Below are 17734 nucleotides of genomic sequence, written 5' to 3'. Positions count from 1 at the left end.
ATAATAAGTTACTCGACTGGATAACCGACTACTTACACATGAGATCCCAGTTCGTCACTTTCAACCATGCACAGTCATCGTCAGTCACTGTAACTTCAGGTGTGCCCCAAGGATCGGTGCTTGGGCCTCTATTATTTATAATTTTTAATAATGATGTCGCAAATGTCATTAATGACACCGCAGTGAAATTAAGCCTATATGCCGGTGACTGCGTGCTTTATCGTAACGTTGCTAACGACCATGATCAACAGGAACTAAACAAAGTGTTTTCATTGTTCTGTGAATGGAGTAACGCATGGCAAATGAAAATTAATTTCACTAAAACAGTTGCAATGACCTTCGGTAACAAAAAGAATCCGCTGCATTTCTCTTACAGTAATAACGGTAACCACTTGACCTATGTCAGCGAGTTCAGATACTTGGGTGTTATTTTTCATATAACTTAAAATGGAATGCTCATATTAATAGCATTTCTGGGAAAGCACTTCGCAAACTTGGCTACCTCAAACAAACCTTATAAAATGCCACGAAGGAATGTAAATTAACTGCTTATCAATCACTAGTTCGACCGATCCTGGAGTACGCCTCCCCTGTTTGGTCCCCTCATCACGCGCGCAACATTTACCGTTTAGAATCAGTTAAAAAAAAAGCAATACGATTCATATTTGGCCGGCACGATCGCAACTTTTCACCTTCTTCACATATGCACACTTATCTTTGCAAACGTCAGAACATAGGCGCACACGCGAACGCATCATCATGCTGCACAAGATCGTTCACACGTCATCTGGCATTCAGACACCCTTCTCTTTTGTGTCCTCAAGCGCACGTGCAACCCGACGGAACCACCCATTGAATATTGTTCCTTTCAAACCACATATAGACTGCTTTAATTTTTCTTTTTTCCCGCTAACTGTTGAAATTTGGAACCGATTGGACGGCTCACTTCGCGCATTGCCAATTGAAGAGTTCGTTGTTCAGTTGCCCAAAACAGTTTGACCTGTTGATCTGGTTTTAATACTGCTATATGTTGCCTATTTCTATGCTACCCATGTTATTTGTTTTTACTAATGTATGTACCCACTCCTGCTATGTCTCACTTCCGAGACAGCAGTATTTGTAAACAAATAAATAAAATAAATAAAGTGATTCGGAGGTTAAAGTGGCTTTTGAGAATGGGCCGCGTTAAGCGGGACCAAATATAACTTAATAACACAGATGAAAAGATGTTTTAATAAAAATTAGGTAAGCTAATAATATCAACGAGAAAGAGTACTTTCAAGGTCCTTTAGATATTCGTTATTTCACTGCATTTAGCAACGGGGTACATTTTCTATAAAATGTCTTAGGCAAGCAATTGAGTTTGAAATTTTTTCGTTAGGTCGGACTCGCCTGTTCAACGCATTGGTGTTGCTTTAGTCTGCTTGCCTGTAACAAGCTGCAGAATGACTTCAATGTTGTTCTAGGGAGATGCGATTTCATATTTTCCGTGCATGACTCGTACAGAATACGCGGCGGTGCTAGTTGTGAAAAAAGTAATTTATCACAATACTCTTTTTTTTTTTCTTAAGACGCGCACAGAGGAAGACAGGGCGGGAAAGACGCTGTCCCATTCGGAACGGGACTGCTTGTGCATCTGAAATTACTTGTACCGGAAAAAAAAAAAACCTCGCAGGCCGTTTTTAGTATTTTCCGTCAGTTGGTCATGACTACAATTTGTTGTTAACCTTTGGCGATTTTTTTTTTCATGCCGCATGCATACCCTCGGGAAATCACAGATTAGTTTTTGGCGCCATGTTTAAAAAAATGCGATCGCGTGCAATTTGTACGTAATAAAAAATGCCTGTGGTTTAGCTCTGGTTAACTCTAGTTGAATTGCGAAAGCTTCGTTTCCCCGGCGCGTCGTCTACGCAGCGTCTCATTTCGACGCTCTCGAGAACTCCAACCGGTCCCTTCCGCAATTGAAGAGTGAGGCCCGTTTCACATGCATGCGATTTTCGCCTGCGACACTGCGAATTCTGTCGGTCTGCGACTGGGGAGGGCCGTCGGTCTAGTCGCAGACGGCTTGCGATCGAGTTCCGTCCGGTTGGAATTCAGTCGCAGCGGCGGTGTGTTCGCTCTGCGACTGACCATTGGGGATCGCCGAGACGGCGTGCGACGTGGGGTCACGTGGGCGCTGTTGCCGCGGTGGAAGCAAAACTGCTTATTCTAATCAAAGCATTCGAAATATTGCCTTGCATCTAAAAATAATCTGGTCATAAAATCATCAACACATTCCGTGTGGCATTTCTGTCGCTTTTAATAATGGGTTGCTTATGAAACCTTGCCTGTCCCTCCGACCGAATTCGTTGTGTCGATGTCGCATGTGGAAGCACTGACCGAAAATCGCACTGCGGCCTCACCGACTACACCGGATATTTTGGGTCCAGTCGCAGCGTGTGAAACGGGCCTCACGCCGGTACGTGGCACGACTTTTTTGGCCGCATCTTCGTTACGACGCTTCTCGAGTCGTGCAGCGCGCTCTTCTGATGTCTCTTCAGCGCGTTCGCTTCCTCGCTTCGCGCTTTGTCGTTGTTCTGTCGCGCGCTCTCCATAACGACTACAATACACTGAGGCGCAGCGCATATATATATATATATATATATATATATATATCTATATATATATATATATATATATATATATATATATATATATATATATATATACACAGTTGAATCCCGCTACAACGAAATCGACGGGACGCGCGAGAAATTTCGTAGTCGCGAAATTTCGCTGTCGAGAAATTAACCAGAAATGCAAGGCAATAACTCCAGCAAAATATATTTTTATTGCCAGAAATCTGTGAGCTTAGCCTGCTTGCGTTTCACTGCCAGCAGCGGCGTCACGCGACTCTCGCACTCTGTTAACAGCGACATCGCAACGTTGTGATCGTGTGTGCCAAGGAATTTTCTAATAACGTCGAAGGCATTCAGTACCTGCGATGAGGCTGCCGGGGCAGGTAAATCTTGAGCGGAGCCGTCTTCGTGATCGGACGGCTCTTCCAGCTCGCGAACACCCTTGATGGTGGCTTCATCGCTTTGTTCCTCGTGGACAATCGCGTCCGAGTCAGCGTCGAGGAAATCGTCCAAGGCTATGTCAGCAGGGACGTTTCCAGCTTCCTTGAGCAATTTCCAAGTAACGTCAATCCCAGGAGTCGATGACGATGGTACACTTTCCGCGGCTGCAGTCGTGCCGGTCGCCTTGCTGTCGACCAACCCGGCGTGCTTGAAGCAGTTGCGGATCACGCTGCACCGTGTTGCTCTCCATTACGCAGCCATCATTTCTAAAGCCATGAAAAGATCGACTTTCGTCTCCCTACCGGTGTCGGTGTTCAGGAGAAGCCGCTGGATCAACCTCTCCCGGTAGGAATTAAGACTTCATGCTCCGAATGATGTCTTGGTCCAGGGGTTGAATGACTGAGGTACAATTCGGCGGGAAGAACTTCAGCTCCACACTTCAGTGCGTAACGTCGTCAATGCGGTGCGCTGAACAATTGTCCAAAAGCAAACAAACCTTTCGATTTTGTCTGCTCATGTCGCGGTCAAGTGCCACCACCCAGTCAGCAAGAATGGCAAGGGTCATGCACGACCGGCTGTTTGTCACGTACTTGACAGGTAGGCTCCTGTTCCCCTTGAAGCAGCGCGGTTTTGAACTTTTGCCAATAACTAACGGGGGGCGTTTGTCTTGCTATGTTTGCCTCCGTGGCAACGCTGCCCTTTAAAATCAAGCGTCTTCGCTGGCAGCATCTCATAGAAGAGGCCCGTCTCGCCTGCGTTATAAATATTAGACGGAGCGTAACTGCTCATTATGTAAGTCATGTTGTCCGCCGCCCATGCTGGTGCGCCGTCAACGCCCGCAGATGCCGATTCACCGCACAAAACCTTGCCGACGATCTTATGCCTTTCTTTAAAGCGATTCAGCCATCCTATCCTTGCCCTATAGTCGTTCACTCCTAGAAAACAAGCTTAATTTAGGGCCTTCCGCTGTACAATTTTACCGCTCAGGGGCATGTTTCTTGCTCGCGTATTGACGAACCTAGCATAGACAGCCTTGTCGAGCTCTTCGTATACGTTGGTTGCGTCACTTTCTTGTGCTGCGCTGAAGTGCCCGATGAAAGTGCCTTCCTAATGCTGTCCTTATTCTTCAAAATCGTCGATAGCGAACTTGGCGCGATGCCAAAATCTGCGGCAATAATTGCCTTCTTTCCGCTTTCCGCTTCGGCGATAATTCTGTCCTTTTCTTCTAGCGAACTAAATTTTCGCTTCTTCGTTGGCGGCAACATGGCAGAGGCGGTCGACGAGGTCAGACTGCAGCGAAAGATCGACGATCAACACACACCAACACACGAGAAAATGGCGGCAAGGGCTGCGGAGAAGGCGGAGAGGAGGCGTCCGAATAAATACCGAGCTGAACCCAACTCCAAACCGTCCCTATGCTGTCCCCAGCTGAACCAAACTTGACGCTGCCTGTTTCCTATAGTCGTTTAGATGTCCCCAACCATTGTATGTGACTGCGAGGTGCGCTTTTTTCCACAGTTTTCTACGCGCGCGAACTTCAGTTGCCGCCAGTGACGATCCATCATGGCGTTACGAGGCATGCTCGTTGGCGATCACGGAGGAAGGAAACCATAGGAGAGGCCCTCGCTATCCAAGCCGCATGACAAAAAACGTGCAGGAAGTCACGTGGTTTTGCAAGGCCTACTGGGATTTGTTGGCCGATGGCGCAGCCAATAGCAGCGTTGGGCGCAGCGGCGTCGTCTGCTTCACGCATCACCCATGTCGGCAGACCGGTCGAGTAGAGTTGGAAATTCGCATTTTTATTCAGTCGTTGTGGTCCGCGGGAGGCACAAAGTTCCAGAGGCCTGTAGTCGGTGCTGGTCTTCATTGCTGTGCGCTTAGTTCATTCAGGATGCCGTCTTGACGAAAGCGGTTGTTTTGGAAGCCCGCGACATCTTTTTCTGAAAAGGCTTGGCTTGGCGCTATCAGAGTCCTTCAATGCTTTTTCTGGTCACGAAACTCCTCCGTCACGCAATGGGAGAGGTTCATATACCGCCCACGCCTGCCGCGCCGCGGCGCCACTGGGCACTGAAGGGCATCGTTCGGCGAGCCAGACGGCGAGCTCGCACTGTCGCGACCGGTCGGGAAGCGCTGCCGCTAGTAATTTGAGTGTGAATTTCGACGTCTGCTATTGTGTTGTGCGTTGACATCATGTAACTCGTGTGCGTGGCACCATGCCGAACACTTGTTGCGTACCAGGATGCCGTTCCGGCTACAAAGGCGTGACAGAGAAGGTCTCGTTGTTTCGCTTTCCTGCTGACAAGGAGCTGTCGGAAAAATGGAAGCGTGCAATACCTCGGGAAGAAGCTGGTGACTTCAATTTTGATTCTAAATATGCGCGTGTTTGCGACAGGCACTTTCACGCTGCGCACATCATTCGGGTCGAGGAATTTGCTGTGAACGGCGACGCGGTATCATTGCAGCGGGGGAGACCGGCGCTGCGCCCTGACGCTCTTCCAAGAATTTTTGAAGGCCTTCCAGGCTATTTGACAAAGTCCAAACAACGTAGGCGGTCGCCAGTAGCTCGGAAACAGGTGAAACGACGTCGCGAGCCATCATGTTACAGCCTGCCGACTCAAGATGCCGCCGAAGCGTGCTCGTCTGCGACTGATCCTGCAGCCGCGGGTGACGACATTGACGGTAAGAATTGCTTGTAGGCTTATTTTCTGTTTGCTCATTGTCTCGGCAGATCAGTGGTCGAGAGGATTAGTTTTAAGCAGTATTTTAATCTTTTTGCAGTGGTAGCACTGACGACGACCGACAGCGGTCGGGACCGCACCTCGGACGCGGCCTGCCAAACAGATCAAGTCGTCGGCTGTGTAACTTGTGTTGAAGTACAATCATTGAAGCGCCAGCTACGTGCCGCAAAGCAACAGCTTGAGCACTGCCAGAAAAAGGTGGCGACATTGAAAGTGGAGGTTAAAAAGCTCCAGAGGCTTCACCAGAGCGTTGGGAATCTCTCGGAACGCGGAAAGCTGATATTTCATCAGAGCGTGATGAAGGCAAATGCAAAGTCTGCGAGAGCTGTGCGGTAAGTGTCAAATGCGCACCGTGCGTAAAATATTGAAGGAGTCTCCTGCTTTTTACTCGTTTTTGTTACTATTTGGTCATGGAAAAAATAATATGCGTAATCTGTATTATTTCAACCTGAAACCTGCCAGATATTTCAGTCGAGCTAGGGAAATGTATCTTCTTTCAATGTGAAATGGCATCTTTTGTATTGATTACTGCGTTCATCATTTACCACAACAGTGAATGTCATCAGAACATACATGCACTCTGCTAAATAACTGATGGTGTAGACTGAAGCACTTGTTTGTATTCACGTGTCCACATCATGTTAGCCTCCTTTTTATCCTGTGTAGTATGTACTTCCGAATACATGAAGAATGCTTTTTGTAGCTAAAGAAAATAATGGATTCTTGGCGACATATTTGCAAAATTAAGGAATGCTGACAAGTTTCCTGTGTACTGTGGTTTCCTTCTCTAGATTGCCAGCCCAAAATGGCTTGTGTGCATGTGCTGGTTTATGTTAGAACCATGCTTTCAAAACCCTCAATGTAGCTAACAGACAGGATACATAAAAGGCTTTGGTGCTGTGCGGTCAGTTCTATGATGCACAGATCAAACATATGTGCTACAATTCCTTCAAGGCGTGCACTGAAGCATTGTGGAGTTTAATTGGCATGTTTGCTTGTCACTTATCTGGTTGCATTTATGTGATATTGCATTGTGTATTGCACTGGGCAAAATTTATAGGTGTCTGAGTTCACAGCATGCCTATGAATGCGAAATAATTTTGTAGCTTTTCTGTGTAAGGTTGAAAATTCTCTACTTTGATTTTGGTGGTGGGCCCCTGCTTATTATAGTGGCTTGTAAAGGGCGCATGTCGTGGCATACGCATGTGTTTGGCCTCTCTGCTTATCTCCTTAATGCATTTGCATCTTGCATGTACATGCATTTGATTGTATGATCATGAATGCAAAACACACTGCAACCTTTCCCCACCAGGTATAAGAAGGAATGGCTTTATGACTGCCTGCTGTTGAAAATTAAGTCAACTGCTGCCTATACTTTCCTTCATGAAAACGACTTTCTACCTTTGCCCAACCCACGCATCCTCTACTCATATATGAAGAACTTAAAGGCAGACTTCGGGTTTGATGCTAGCTTGTTCACTCTGCTGAAAGAGAAACTGCAAGAAGTCCCCGAGAGAGAACGACGAGGTTTGACGTTGTTTTTCATATTTGATGCTCTGGATGTGCCTTACTCAAGTAGGCTTCTATAAAAACATTTTTTTTGCAGGTGTAGTCATGTTCGACGAGATGAGTGTGCGAAAGAACCTACATGTTAGAGAATCTGACATGAAAGTCATGGGGAAAGTGAACTTTGGGGAGCACACCCAGCCAGGGGACCAAGAAAAAGATGCTGACCATGTGTTGGTGTTTCTGTTTCGACCTTTTCTTGGTGGATGGTCCCAAACAGTTGGAACATTCTGTGCGTCTAGTGCTTCTCCTGGCTCTGTCATTGCAAAACTACTACTGGAGTGCATATTACACCTGTCGAATTCTGGTGCTGTTGTTGATGCAGTGACATGTGACAACTCAACAAGCAACCGATCTGCCTTGAGGTCTCTGGGTAATTATCAGACATCACATTAATTTCACTTGTATGACAGCTTGTTGAATACTACTGTGAAACTGGATTCCATCATAAAACTTGTGTGCTTCTTGTAGGCATAAATGGTGGAATGGAACACCCGTAAACATCATTTCAGCACCCTTGTGACTCGTCAAAGGATATACACTGCATCATTGATCCAACCCACATAATAAAGTGCATCAGAAATAATTTGCAGAAAGTTGGAAAGTTTCTGGTATGGGAAACATTATTATTTATGGCATATCGACAAGCACAGAATATTTTTTCACCAGGAACTCTTTTCTCACTCCATAGCTACCGCAAGGACAAGAAGTATACCATTATTATTATAAGGAACTCTTGGAGTACGAGGAGCAACAGGCTGGACTCCGTGCTGTCGCAAAGCTCACAAAAGCCCATGTACACCCAAATGCCTTCCAAAAAATGAGTGTGAAACTTGCGGTTCAGGGGAAACATTCTTCATGCACATTTTTATGGATGAATATATCGAATTACTGTTTGTCTCTGAACAATGCTGGACATGTAACCTGGACGAGTTTTTTTCTTTCCAGCTGTTCAGTGCGTCCACTGCCACAGCTATGGAATTTTACAGCAACCATGATGCCTGCAAAAAGCTGCATGGGTCAACAGCGACATCAGATTTCACCAGGAGAATGAACAGCCTTTTTGACGCTTTGAATTCTCAAAGGCCAGAGCACGTCCAGTACAATGAAGCTGAACACATTGCTGTAAGATATACGTATGCCAATCTTTTGTGGAGAATGGTTCTCGTGTTTTATTATTGAGCTTACACATGTTTATCTTCCAGATTTTGAAAGAGAATGTCGCATGGCTTGATAGCTGCTGCAAGTACATAGAAGAGCTTCCAAAACAGAGGCAGGTGTGTTTTCTCAGCAAGCCCACACGTGAGGCTCTTCGAATAACCCTTATCAGCACTCTTTCACTTGTTGAGAACCTCCTTTCATCTGGGTTTCGCTATGTATTGGTTGGAAAATTTGGTCAAGACCCGTTGGAGGTAAATATGATAGTCACCTTACTTTTGTTTTGAGCAATATCAGTAATAACAAAATATTTCTATTCCAGAGATTCTTCGGCATAGTGAGACATGTTGCTGGTGATGGAGGGCAGACAACAGTCCAGCAGTTTTTGTTCATTTATAGAATGCTTTCAGTAAACAACTTAGTCCAGCCACCAAAGCGAGCATCGGTCAGTGGAGATAGACCGCAACTGCTTCTCAAACTGCAAGACCTCTTCAATAAACAGAGCTCTACTACTAACCATGTGAGCAGTGCTATATTTAAACACTTCACATTAATATTGAACATGCAGTTTTCGGGCTATTACTGCACTGTTGAGCACAATGATGTTGTAGCTCTGTTGTGGGAATTGAAATCAGCTGGACACTGGCAGTCTTATAAATACAGCTATTTAAAATTTTCACTTCGTCGAGTTTGTATTTGTCGTGCTTGTAGAACAGGGTTTTTCTGTTCATTGCTATGAATGAGGTATAATATATTCTCATGCTATTAGGCTCTGAGGGCCTTCATAGTGTGTCATGCAGTCCAGTACCTAATTTGTGGATGTAGATAGCTGCATTACTGATGGAAGTGTAACTGAAATAAAATTGTTCTTGAGCGCAAGGGCAATCCACAAAAGTACTAATTGTGCTAACCAAAATTAGTACCGTTTTGGAAGAATGGTAGTAATTATTTCTTTGGCCTTTTCTTTAACCAGCACTGCATCATGAAAAACTTGCAATGTAAATTTCAGGTTGACTCTCTGGCTGTTCTTCTGGATGACATTCTTTTGGAGCCTGGTGACTTCACATTTGAAGCCGCAGCTTCCCATCACCAGAACACCCCAAAAGAGGGTATACTTGATTACCTCGCAGGTTACATCACGAAAAAATTCTCAACACTCAGCTGCTTGAGTTGCGCAGAAACACTGAAAGCTGCCCAACAGAACCCTTCTGGACTGATACTTGTAAGGTCAAAGGGATATCTGCAAGTTCCCTCAAACCAGCTAATCTCCCTGCTCAAAATTGTGGAAGACCACATCGAATCATTTACAGTGGACAAAATTGCTTGCGGTAACGTGTACATGAACATTGTTGAGAAGGTTCTGCTTGACAGCCGTACTGCCTCAGCTGCTGTTGGGTGTACATCTCACTTTGTGAGTACGACAGCAGAAGTCGTTCATTTCTTTCTGAGGACACGCTTGCATTTTTTCACTAGAGAAAAGAATAAGCAGATGCGGGCAACTGGGTGTGCCATATGTCCAGCAGGTGGTGGAAGAAAGCTGGCGTCGTAAATGCAACACTGAAAGAAGCCCCATCACAATCGCCAACAGAATTGCATTTTCTGCCAATGAAGACCTTTTTCATTGACTTCCAGTTAACCTTGTCCTGTGCCTGCGGGGGCCCACACTATGGCAGTCTAGATAATAAGCCAATCTCTTCATCTATTTATTTATTTATTTATTTATTTCTGATACCCTCATGGCCCACAGGGCATTATTGAGGGGAGTGGTACATAGATATAAAATGAAACTCTTACAAAAAGGGGGTTAACGCATACATAGGCATGCCTACAAAAAAAAGAAGCTAGCTGCAAGAAAATACATGATTCAAAAAGCGAAACAATACAATATTTAGGAATACCAACACCAAAACGAATAAATTCACAAAAACAGTCAAAAAACATTTCATGTAAACACAAAGATATGAACTAGAACATCACCCTTCGTAGAAACATTGAACGGGTACGATGGCAGAAGGCTATTAACAGAACAAAGTGCATGCGAGAAAAAAAAAGGAACAGGGCTAAATACACAATATACAAAACGAAGTGAACCAACTGAGGCTATGGTAAACCATAATGTAATGACAACAGTGCCCTAAACTCATCAACGTCCTTTGCAGCTACAATATGTGGTGGTAGGTGGTTCCACTCCGACGATGTTTTTGGAATAAAGGAATTTATGCAGGATGTTGTCCGGCAACGAGGAACGCCAACTTTCCGTGAGTGATCGATGCGAGATGAAACATATGTTGGTGTTGTGATCAATGCTTCTTTCAGAGTAGAGTTCATGCTGTAAATTTAAAAAAACAGACACAGACGGGACACTTTTCTGCGCAGAGCAAGAGGGGTTAACGATAAACTATTTTTTATTTCTGTGACACTGGAAGCACGATCATAGTTGCGCACAATAAAACGCGCTGCTCTATTCTGCACAGCTTCTAGAGCGTCGATGAGTGTGTTAGTGAAGGGGTCCCATACAGAGTTAGCGTATTCTAATTTTGAGCGCACAAGTGACTTATACAGAAGAAGCTTGACAGGGGTTGGTGCTAAGTAAAAATTGCGCTTAAGGTATCCAAGCATGCGGTTAGCGGAAGCTATGATAGAGCTGACGTGTGCTTTCCAAGTTATATCTGATGTTAGAATGACGCCGAGATATTTATAAGATTCCACGGGTGTTAGCAAGGAAGAAGAAAGAGTGTAGGCAACGGGACTTGAATTTTCGCGACGGGAAAAGCGCATTACTTTGCATTTAGTCGTATTAAGAGTCATTTGCCATTGTGAACACCAGTTAGAGATAGTGGTTAGGTCAGCCTGAAGTAATTCAACGTCATTCGTATTTTTTATTTCGCGGTAAACGACACAATCGTCCGCAAAGAGACCTACTGAAGATGTTACATTGTTAGGCAGGTCATTAATATATACAAGGAACAGCAAAGGACCTATGACAGAACCTTGTGGGACGCCGGAGGTCACAGGAATGGATGACGAGTTAAAGCCATTAGCGTGTACATACTGCAATCGGTTAGACAAAAAGCACTCAATCCACCTTAGTACATTATGATCAATATTAAGTTTACTTAGTTTGTAAAGAAGTAAGTTGTGCGACACTGTGTCAAATGCTTTGCGAAAGTCTAAATAAATACAGTCAGCCTCATTGCCATGATCAAGTATGAAGTTAATATTGCTCGTAAGACTTATTAATTGTGTTTCGCAAGAGAAGTATTTTCTAAAACCATGTTGTGCACAGTTGAAGAACGAAGATGACTCAAGAAAGTTAGCTAGGTGAGACAGGATGACATGCTCCATTATCTTGCAAGGAATGCTGGTTAATGATATTGGTCGATAGTTGAGTGAAAGGTGTTTGTCGCCTGATTTGTGGAGTGGGACCACCTTACCCAATTTCCAGTCATCTGGGAGTTCACCGTCTTGTAGGGATTGCTGAAATAATTTTGACAGTATTATGGCAGAATATACTTTAGTGTTTTTCAGAATTTTACTGCTGATATTATCTGGACCGCAAGAAGAGGATAGTTTCATGTGATCTATGATAGTTATGATGCCTTCAAAATCAAAATGAATGGGATTCATTGGGAATGTGATGTGACCATTATAATCCGGTAGTGATGTGCTTGAGGAGAGATAAAATGCCTTAGCAAAAGTTTCATTAAGTACCTTAGCACTGTCGCTAATAGGGATGGGATTTGATTGCGCATCGAGAAGAGAAACTGATGGCTGGACTGAACCGTTGACAACGTTCCAGAACTTTTTTGGATCAGTTAGTAAAAGTGATGGCAGAGTGACGTTAAAATATCGCTCCTTGGCTATCTTTAACGCATTTTTGTACTCCTCAACCACACCTCTGAGTGCTGTCCAATGTTCAGGTTTTCCCGATGACTTTGCCTTGGAATATAACCGTCTTTTTTTGTTACCAAGGCGTTTTAATGACCGGGTGAACCATGGTGACCTGCCATTAGTAGTGATGATTCTTCGAGGAACATGCAATTCAGTTAGCTCATGTAGTTTGTTCTTAAATAAACACCAATTTTCATTAACAGACCTTTGGTCAGACTTTATGAGAAAGTCATCCAAAAATAGCTTAAGGCCATCATTAATTGATGTAAAATTTGCCTTAGCATAGTCGTAAATGGTTGTAGTTTTATTTCGCGATTTGTTAGACGGTAAGCTTAATTCGATAAGGAGTAGGTAATGATCGCTTAAACCTGGTAAGTAGCTTACGTTGGAAACAAGGTCTGGGGAACTAGTTAGCAAAAGGTCTAATATGCTTGAGCTTGTAGATGTCACCCTTGTAGGTTGTGTGACTACCTGTGTTAATGAAAAGGTGGAGCAAAGTGCTGAAAAACTTGTTGATTCTGATGATCCATCGTTGCCTAAATGAGTGTCTGACCAGTTAATGGCAGGAAAGTTAAAGTCACCAAAAAGAAAAATAGGCCGATTAGGAAACCTTGTTTGAATTATGTTAAGAATGTCATGGAGGTAATTACAGAAGCCAACGGTAGTAGATGGTGGACGGTAACATGCACAAAAGAGGAGAGCTTTGTTGTTAATTTTGATCTGGACACAAATGAACTCAAGAGTGGTATCAAGGTTAACTTCAAAGCATTCTATATCCTCAGATACAGCGATTAAAGTGCCGCCGCCGCGGCCAGAAGGGCGGTCACAACGAAATATATGGTAACACTTTTGTGAGGAAAATATTTCGCTATTGCGCACGGATTCATTGAGCCAAGTCTCTGTTAGTACGATAATATCAGCCCCCATGGTATCGGCGGTGCAGGATAAGCTGTCACGATGGCAAAAAACACTGCGTATATTAGTGAAAAGGATAGAAATGTTTCTAAGTGTTTGCGCAGGTCGATGCTCATCCTTATCTAGTTATCTTGGAGAAAAATGGCTTGAAGGGCTTGAGTTGGTTACAACACGTGTTGAATTGTTTTCCCGGACACTATCAGTTATAGGGCAGTACACGTAACACCTTTTCTTAAGAATAAGCTTGTTGTAGCGGAGGCTAAATGATTCTTCGGGCTCAGTTTGCTTTGCGAATTGAACAAGTTTCTTTCGCGCATGCCTGGTGGCCTGAGAAAAATCTTCGCTAATCGAGACGTCTGAATCTTTCAATTTGGTCTTTGCACCGAAAACTCTTTCTCTGATTTTGTGATGCGAAAATTTGACTAGTATTGGTCGCGTTTTCTCTGGTCCAGCCGTACCAATTCTATGGGCGCGCTCAATGTCCATTTCAGCTAAGGTTACAGACATTTCGCCTTCAATAATTTCCCGTACCTTTTTCTCAGATTCAGCCCATGATTCAGTCGATACGTCGGGAACATTGAAAAACACCAGATTTTCCCTTCGAGACCTATCCTCTAAATCGTTTAAACGGATTTTAAGCTTCTCATTTTCGTCCAGTGCCCTTTCAGCATTTTCTTTCACCGTCGCCAAATCTTCACGAACTTCATCTAGAAGCTCCAGTTTATCTTCAACCGAATTAAGGCGTATTGAAAGGTCTGCAATCTGTCCGCTCAATTCTTTCTGATTGGCTGTGAGGTCTTGCAAGGAACTGAATATACGCTCTTGCCCTTCCTCAATTTTAGCAGAACGGTCCCTAAGGTCATGAAGCAATGCTAAAACCGCTTCGCTTCCGCTGTCCAGAGCGTCTTGAACCGACTGGGCATTCCTCGCGGCACCAGTTTTGTTCGGCCCAGGATTCAGCTCGACATCCCCACACAGCAGCAATTTCATTACGCAGAAACACTCATGCACATGATTCAAAAGCAGTTGTGGGCACGGGAACACAACAAGGAATGCATTACTGGAGCGCTTAGAAGATGTGTAACTAACCTGGAACAGGCAGAAGCGGAACAAATTGGTCGGCTGCATTGTAGCGTTGTTCCCATGCCCACTAAACTGCTGCGGGCGTCGCCTGTTGCTTAAGTAGAGCGGGCTTGATGTCGATGCAGTTGCGGTCAGCAGTCCAGGAAGAGCCGCGGTAACTGGCGCCGGCGTGGTATCCAGAAGATGGGCGGAACACACGTCACTTCGCGCTGGCTTGTCTTGACTGAAGCACTGAAGCACTCTGCTAAAATTTTATTGGTATCTACTCTTTTGTAAGACACTGGTTGTCTGCTCTCTTTATTACATGTTCATTTGCTCCTCTTGACTTATCCTTGATTCCACTGTTTGTGACTGCTGTGTGTGTGATCTTCATTTTTGCTGTGTGCATCATCATCCCCTATGTTCTTTGGCAAACGCACAAGAGTATGTAGAACTTTGCCCATGCCTTGCTGCCGATGCAAGCTGTTGTATCTGTTTATTGTTCATCACAGCTCGATGTATAGGTATCGCACATGCGCCTGTATGCATAAGCGCTGAGTACTTTGTCCACTGCTGCTTGGGCCACTAAAAGGCGGCTGGCAGTATTGTAAAATAAACATCAGGTTGTGTTTGTTTTTCAGTTCATGCAGCTCCTTGTTTTGTCTTGTAATTACCACTATCATTTTAATTTCCACTGCTATTTGAAATGTTCCTAATCTACTAATTGAAATGTTCTTAATCTTATCCTAACATTTGTTAGCCTCCAAGTTTCCGTGTCATAAGTTGGTGCTAGCACCAACTGTCCTCTTCCTTTTGGGGAAGGAGTTCAAATGGAGACTACCGGCTAATCATCCTGCAGCTCATTTTTGTTTGGCTAGTTTTATTGTCATGGTCAGGTATCCCTGTCACTATATTGACCTCAATAAAAGCATTGCCTGTAGTGTCCTTCAATGCTCTGGCATCGTGAATCTTTTTTCTTTGCCAGTACATTGAACAATACTCTCATCTCTATATTAATTGTACTACTATTCTTCTATTTAATTTCATCTTTTATAATATTTACACTGTTACTCAAGACATTCTATTTTTTCTCTGCCTGGATACACGAGTCGAGTCACCTGGCAGCTTTGATGATTGCTTTATTGTGCTTTGTACTTATGAGGTCTACAACAAGACTATCGCTTCCCTGCATTGCCACATCCTGTTGCAATAGTTACTACATCTCACTGATTTATTGCTACATATGTGTGCTTTCGCTCTCTGTGAAGCTCATGTCTTCAATATTTTATCGTGTAGTTAGCAAAAATTTTGTTCTACTGTATGCAGGAATATGCATCATTGATGTTCAAAAAGTACTTTTGAAAAGTATTTGTGCGCTGTTTGCTGTAAACGTTGAAGAATGCTTGATGACAGCTGTGTAATCATATTTTCCTCTCTTTACATATTAAACGTGGCTGTCTGTTAACACCGACTTGCTATTGCTTTTTCATTAGTTATTCATATTTAGTTTTCTTATGCCTACTGTGTATAGGTCCATATTTTTGCAGATTGGATGCGATGGTGCAAAAATATGTAGATAACTTTTGTAATTCTTTATAGCTTTATGATGATGTGAGCATTATAAATAAAATTTAGTTTGTGAACTACATAATAAGGAGCATTCAAAATAGGCTGGGTCAATGGTAAATTGGCACCTAGGAATTTGCAAACTAATTAGGCCAATGCGCCTACTGTGGCAATCACATAGAATTTTGGGGTGGGAGAATTACCAACAGTTCCTCTTAGCATCGAAGAAAAATTAAGTTCGGACACACAGACCAGAGATATAGCTCACAACTGATGAGCCGCTGACCGTATGCATGAAGTGTATGGCAGTTAGTAACACAGATGCGTGCTAATAACAATGCAGTTACAGCAGCCTAAAAAGGAGCCTAAGTTACAGAAGATGGGGCACGAATGAATACACAACTGAACAAATGCAGACGAGTTAAATGTAAGTTTGGGGTATGAGACATCAGAGTAATAACAGAGACCTTCAATGGTAATAACTACAGAACTAGGGACAACAATAAGGACTTAGAAGGCGTTAGCTCGCAAAACAATTGGAAGAGAGGTATGTAAGGAAAAAACAGAGGTCAATATAGAGGGGAAACGGGTGCTTAGCTGCTGGGATGGCGATCTCCTATTCAAAGGAGGGTAGGACTGCAGGTAGGTCCAGCAAGGTGAAATCTTGGGCGAGTTGCTAAGTGTTCATCATTTTTGCGCACAGCGAAACAAGAACGGGACAAGAGACGAAAGACTACCACAGACAAGCGCTTGTCTGTGGTAGTCTTTCGTCTCGTGTCCCGTTCTCGCTGCGCTGGGAGCAAAAAAAAAATGACTGCAGGTAGGTCGTTGCGGGGCTGATTCAGTGTCGAGGACGTTGGGACCAGAGCCTGGCGTTGGCTCCTCGCGGGAGGGGGGGGGGGGGGGGGAGGCTTGGTGTAACGAGGGTTAACATGGTAGGTTCTGATCGGTGTCGCGATCGCTTGCCGATCACATGCTTGCCTGATGCACGCTCCCGTCCGCGCGCATCGACTAGCCCGAACGCTCTGTCCGGCCCTGCGCTTCCACTGACGGCTACATATACGCGTCTTGAAAGCGGGATTCACGCTTGAGCTGTCAGACCACAGTTAGGAGGTGTTGAATGAGGACTACGGTCATGTTTCAGGTCGTATTTCGCTAACTGCACGCTAGCGGTTACGCGTTTCAAGATTTGAGATCGAAAACAACGATGCGAAAGCAGACTGTCCTCGTAGCGGGTATCGCTTCCTTCTGGCAACATCGTCAGCGTTATATCTCGTCTACAAGGCGTTAGTGCGCCGCATCACGTTCAAAAATGTATAAGGGGCAGTTCAGAATAAACAAGAAGCTGCGCAGTTGTACACAAATCGTCTGCTTCAGAGAAGTATCTGTACGTCGTTGCGTCATTTCCTTCCCTTCGCCTTTCTGATGGAAGGTAGTCATATTGTTCTTAGACTAGATTGGAAGGAAAACTAAACCGACTGCCGCTGAAATTTTCGACTAATTGGGTGCAAATACCTCCCGTGATGTAAAGCCGGCTGGACCGGGCAGGCGGCTCCGCGGCGGCTCGGTGCCCTTCAGTGCCCAACGGCGCCTCTAGCGGCCAGTGCTGACCCTATATGAAACTGAGGCGGAAGTTTCGTGACCAGAAAAAAAGCATTGAAGGACTCTGGCGCTATTCTCTTTCGGCTTTGTGCGGTTGCGTCCCTCAACGCTGCTAGCCTTGTTCCAAGGAGAAATTGACATTGCCGACGGCTCATAAAGCGATAGACGACGGTGACA

At 44.4% G+C, this 17734-nt stretch overlaps 1 protein-coding gene across 1 annotated transcript; it reads left to right on the top strand.

Annotated features, from left to right (window-relative positions):
* Positions 1-5118: 5118 nt before the first annotated feature.
* Positions 5119-7937, top strand: LOC144097541 (uncharacterized). The gene is made up of 5 exons (XM_077630237.1): positions 5119-5738; positions 5838-6129; positions 7110-7324; positions 7404-7736; positions 7835-7937. Exons 1-5 carry the CDS (start codon positions 5273-5275, stop codon positions 7861-7863), a joined length of 1335 nt encoding a protein of 444 aa, XP_077486363.1. The 5' UTR covers positions 5119-5272; the 3' UTR covers positions 7864-7937.
* Positions 7938-17734: the final 9797 nt, after the last annotated feature.

This window comes from Amblyomma americanum, chromosome 7 (genome assembly GCF_052857255.1).
Source record: "Amblyomma americanum isolate KBUSLIRL-KWMA chromosome 7, ASM5285725v1, whole genome shotgun sequence".
NCBI classification, from domain to species: Eukaryota; Metazoa; Arthropoda; class Arachnida; order Ixodida; family Ixodidae; genus Amblyomma; species Amblyomma americanum.
The sequence above is the reverse complement of the archived record's forward strand: the minus strand, read 5'-3'. Positions and strand labels throughout refer to the sequence as shown.

Excerpts from the sequence above, each read along its gene's own strand:
- LOC144097541 (XM_077630237.1), top strand. The coding sequence starts at position 5,273 with ATGCCGAACACTTGTTGCGTACCAGGATGCCGTTCCGGCTACAAAGGC. Across the intron at positions 5,739-5,837 it reads CGCGGGTGACGACATTGACG|TGGTAGCACTGACGACGACC; the intron begins GTAAGAATTGCT and ends ATCTTTTTGCAG. Across the intron at positions 7,325-7,403 it reads CCCCGAGAGAGAACGACGAG|GTGTAGTCATGTTCGACGAG; the intron begins GTTTGACGTTGT and ends TTTTTTTTGCAG.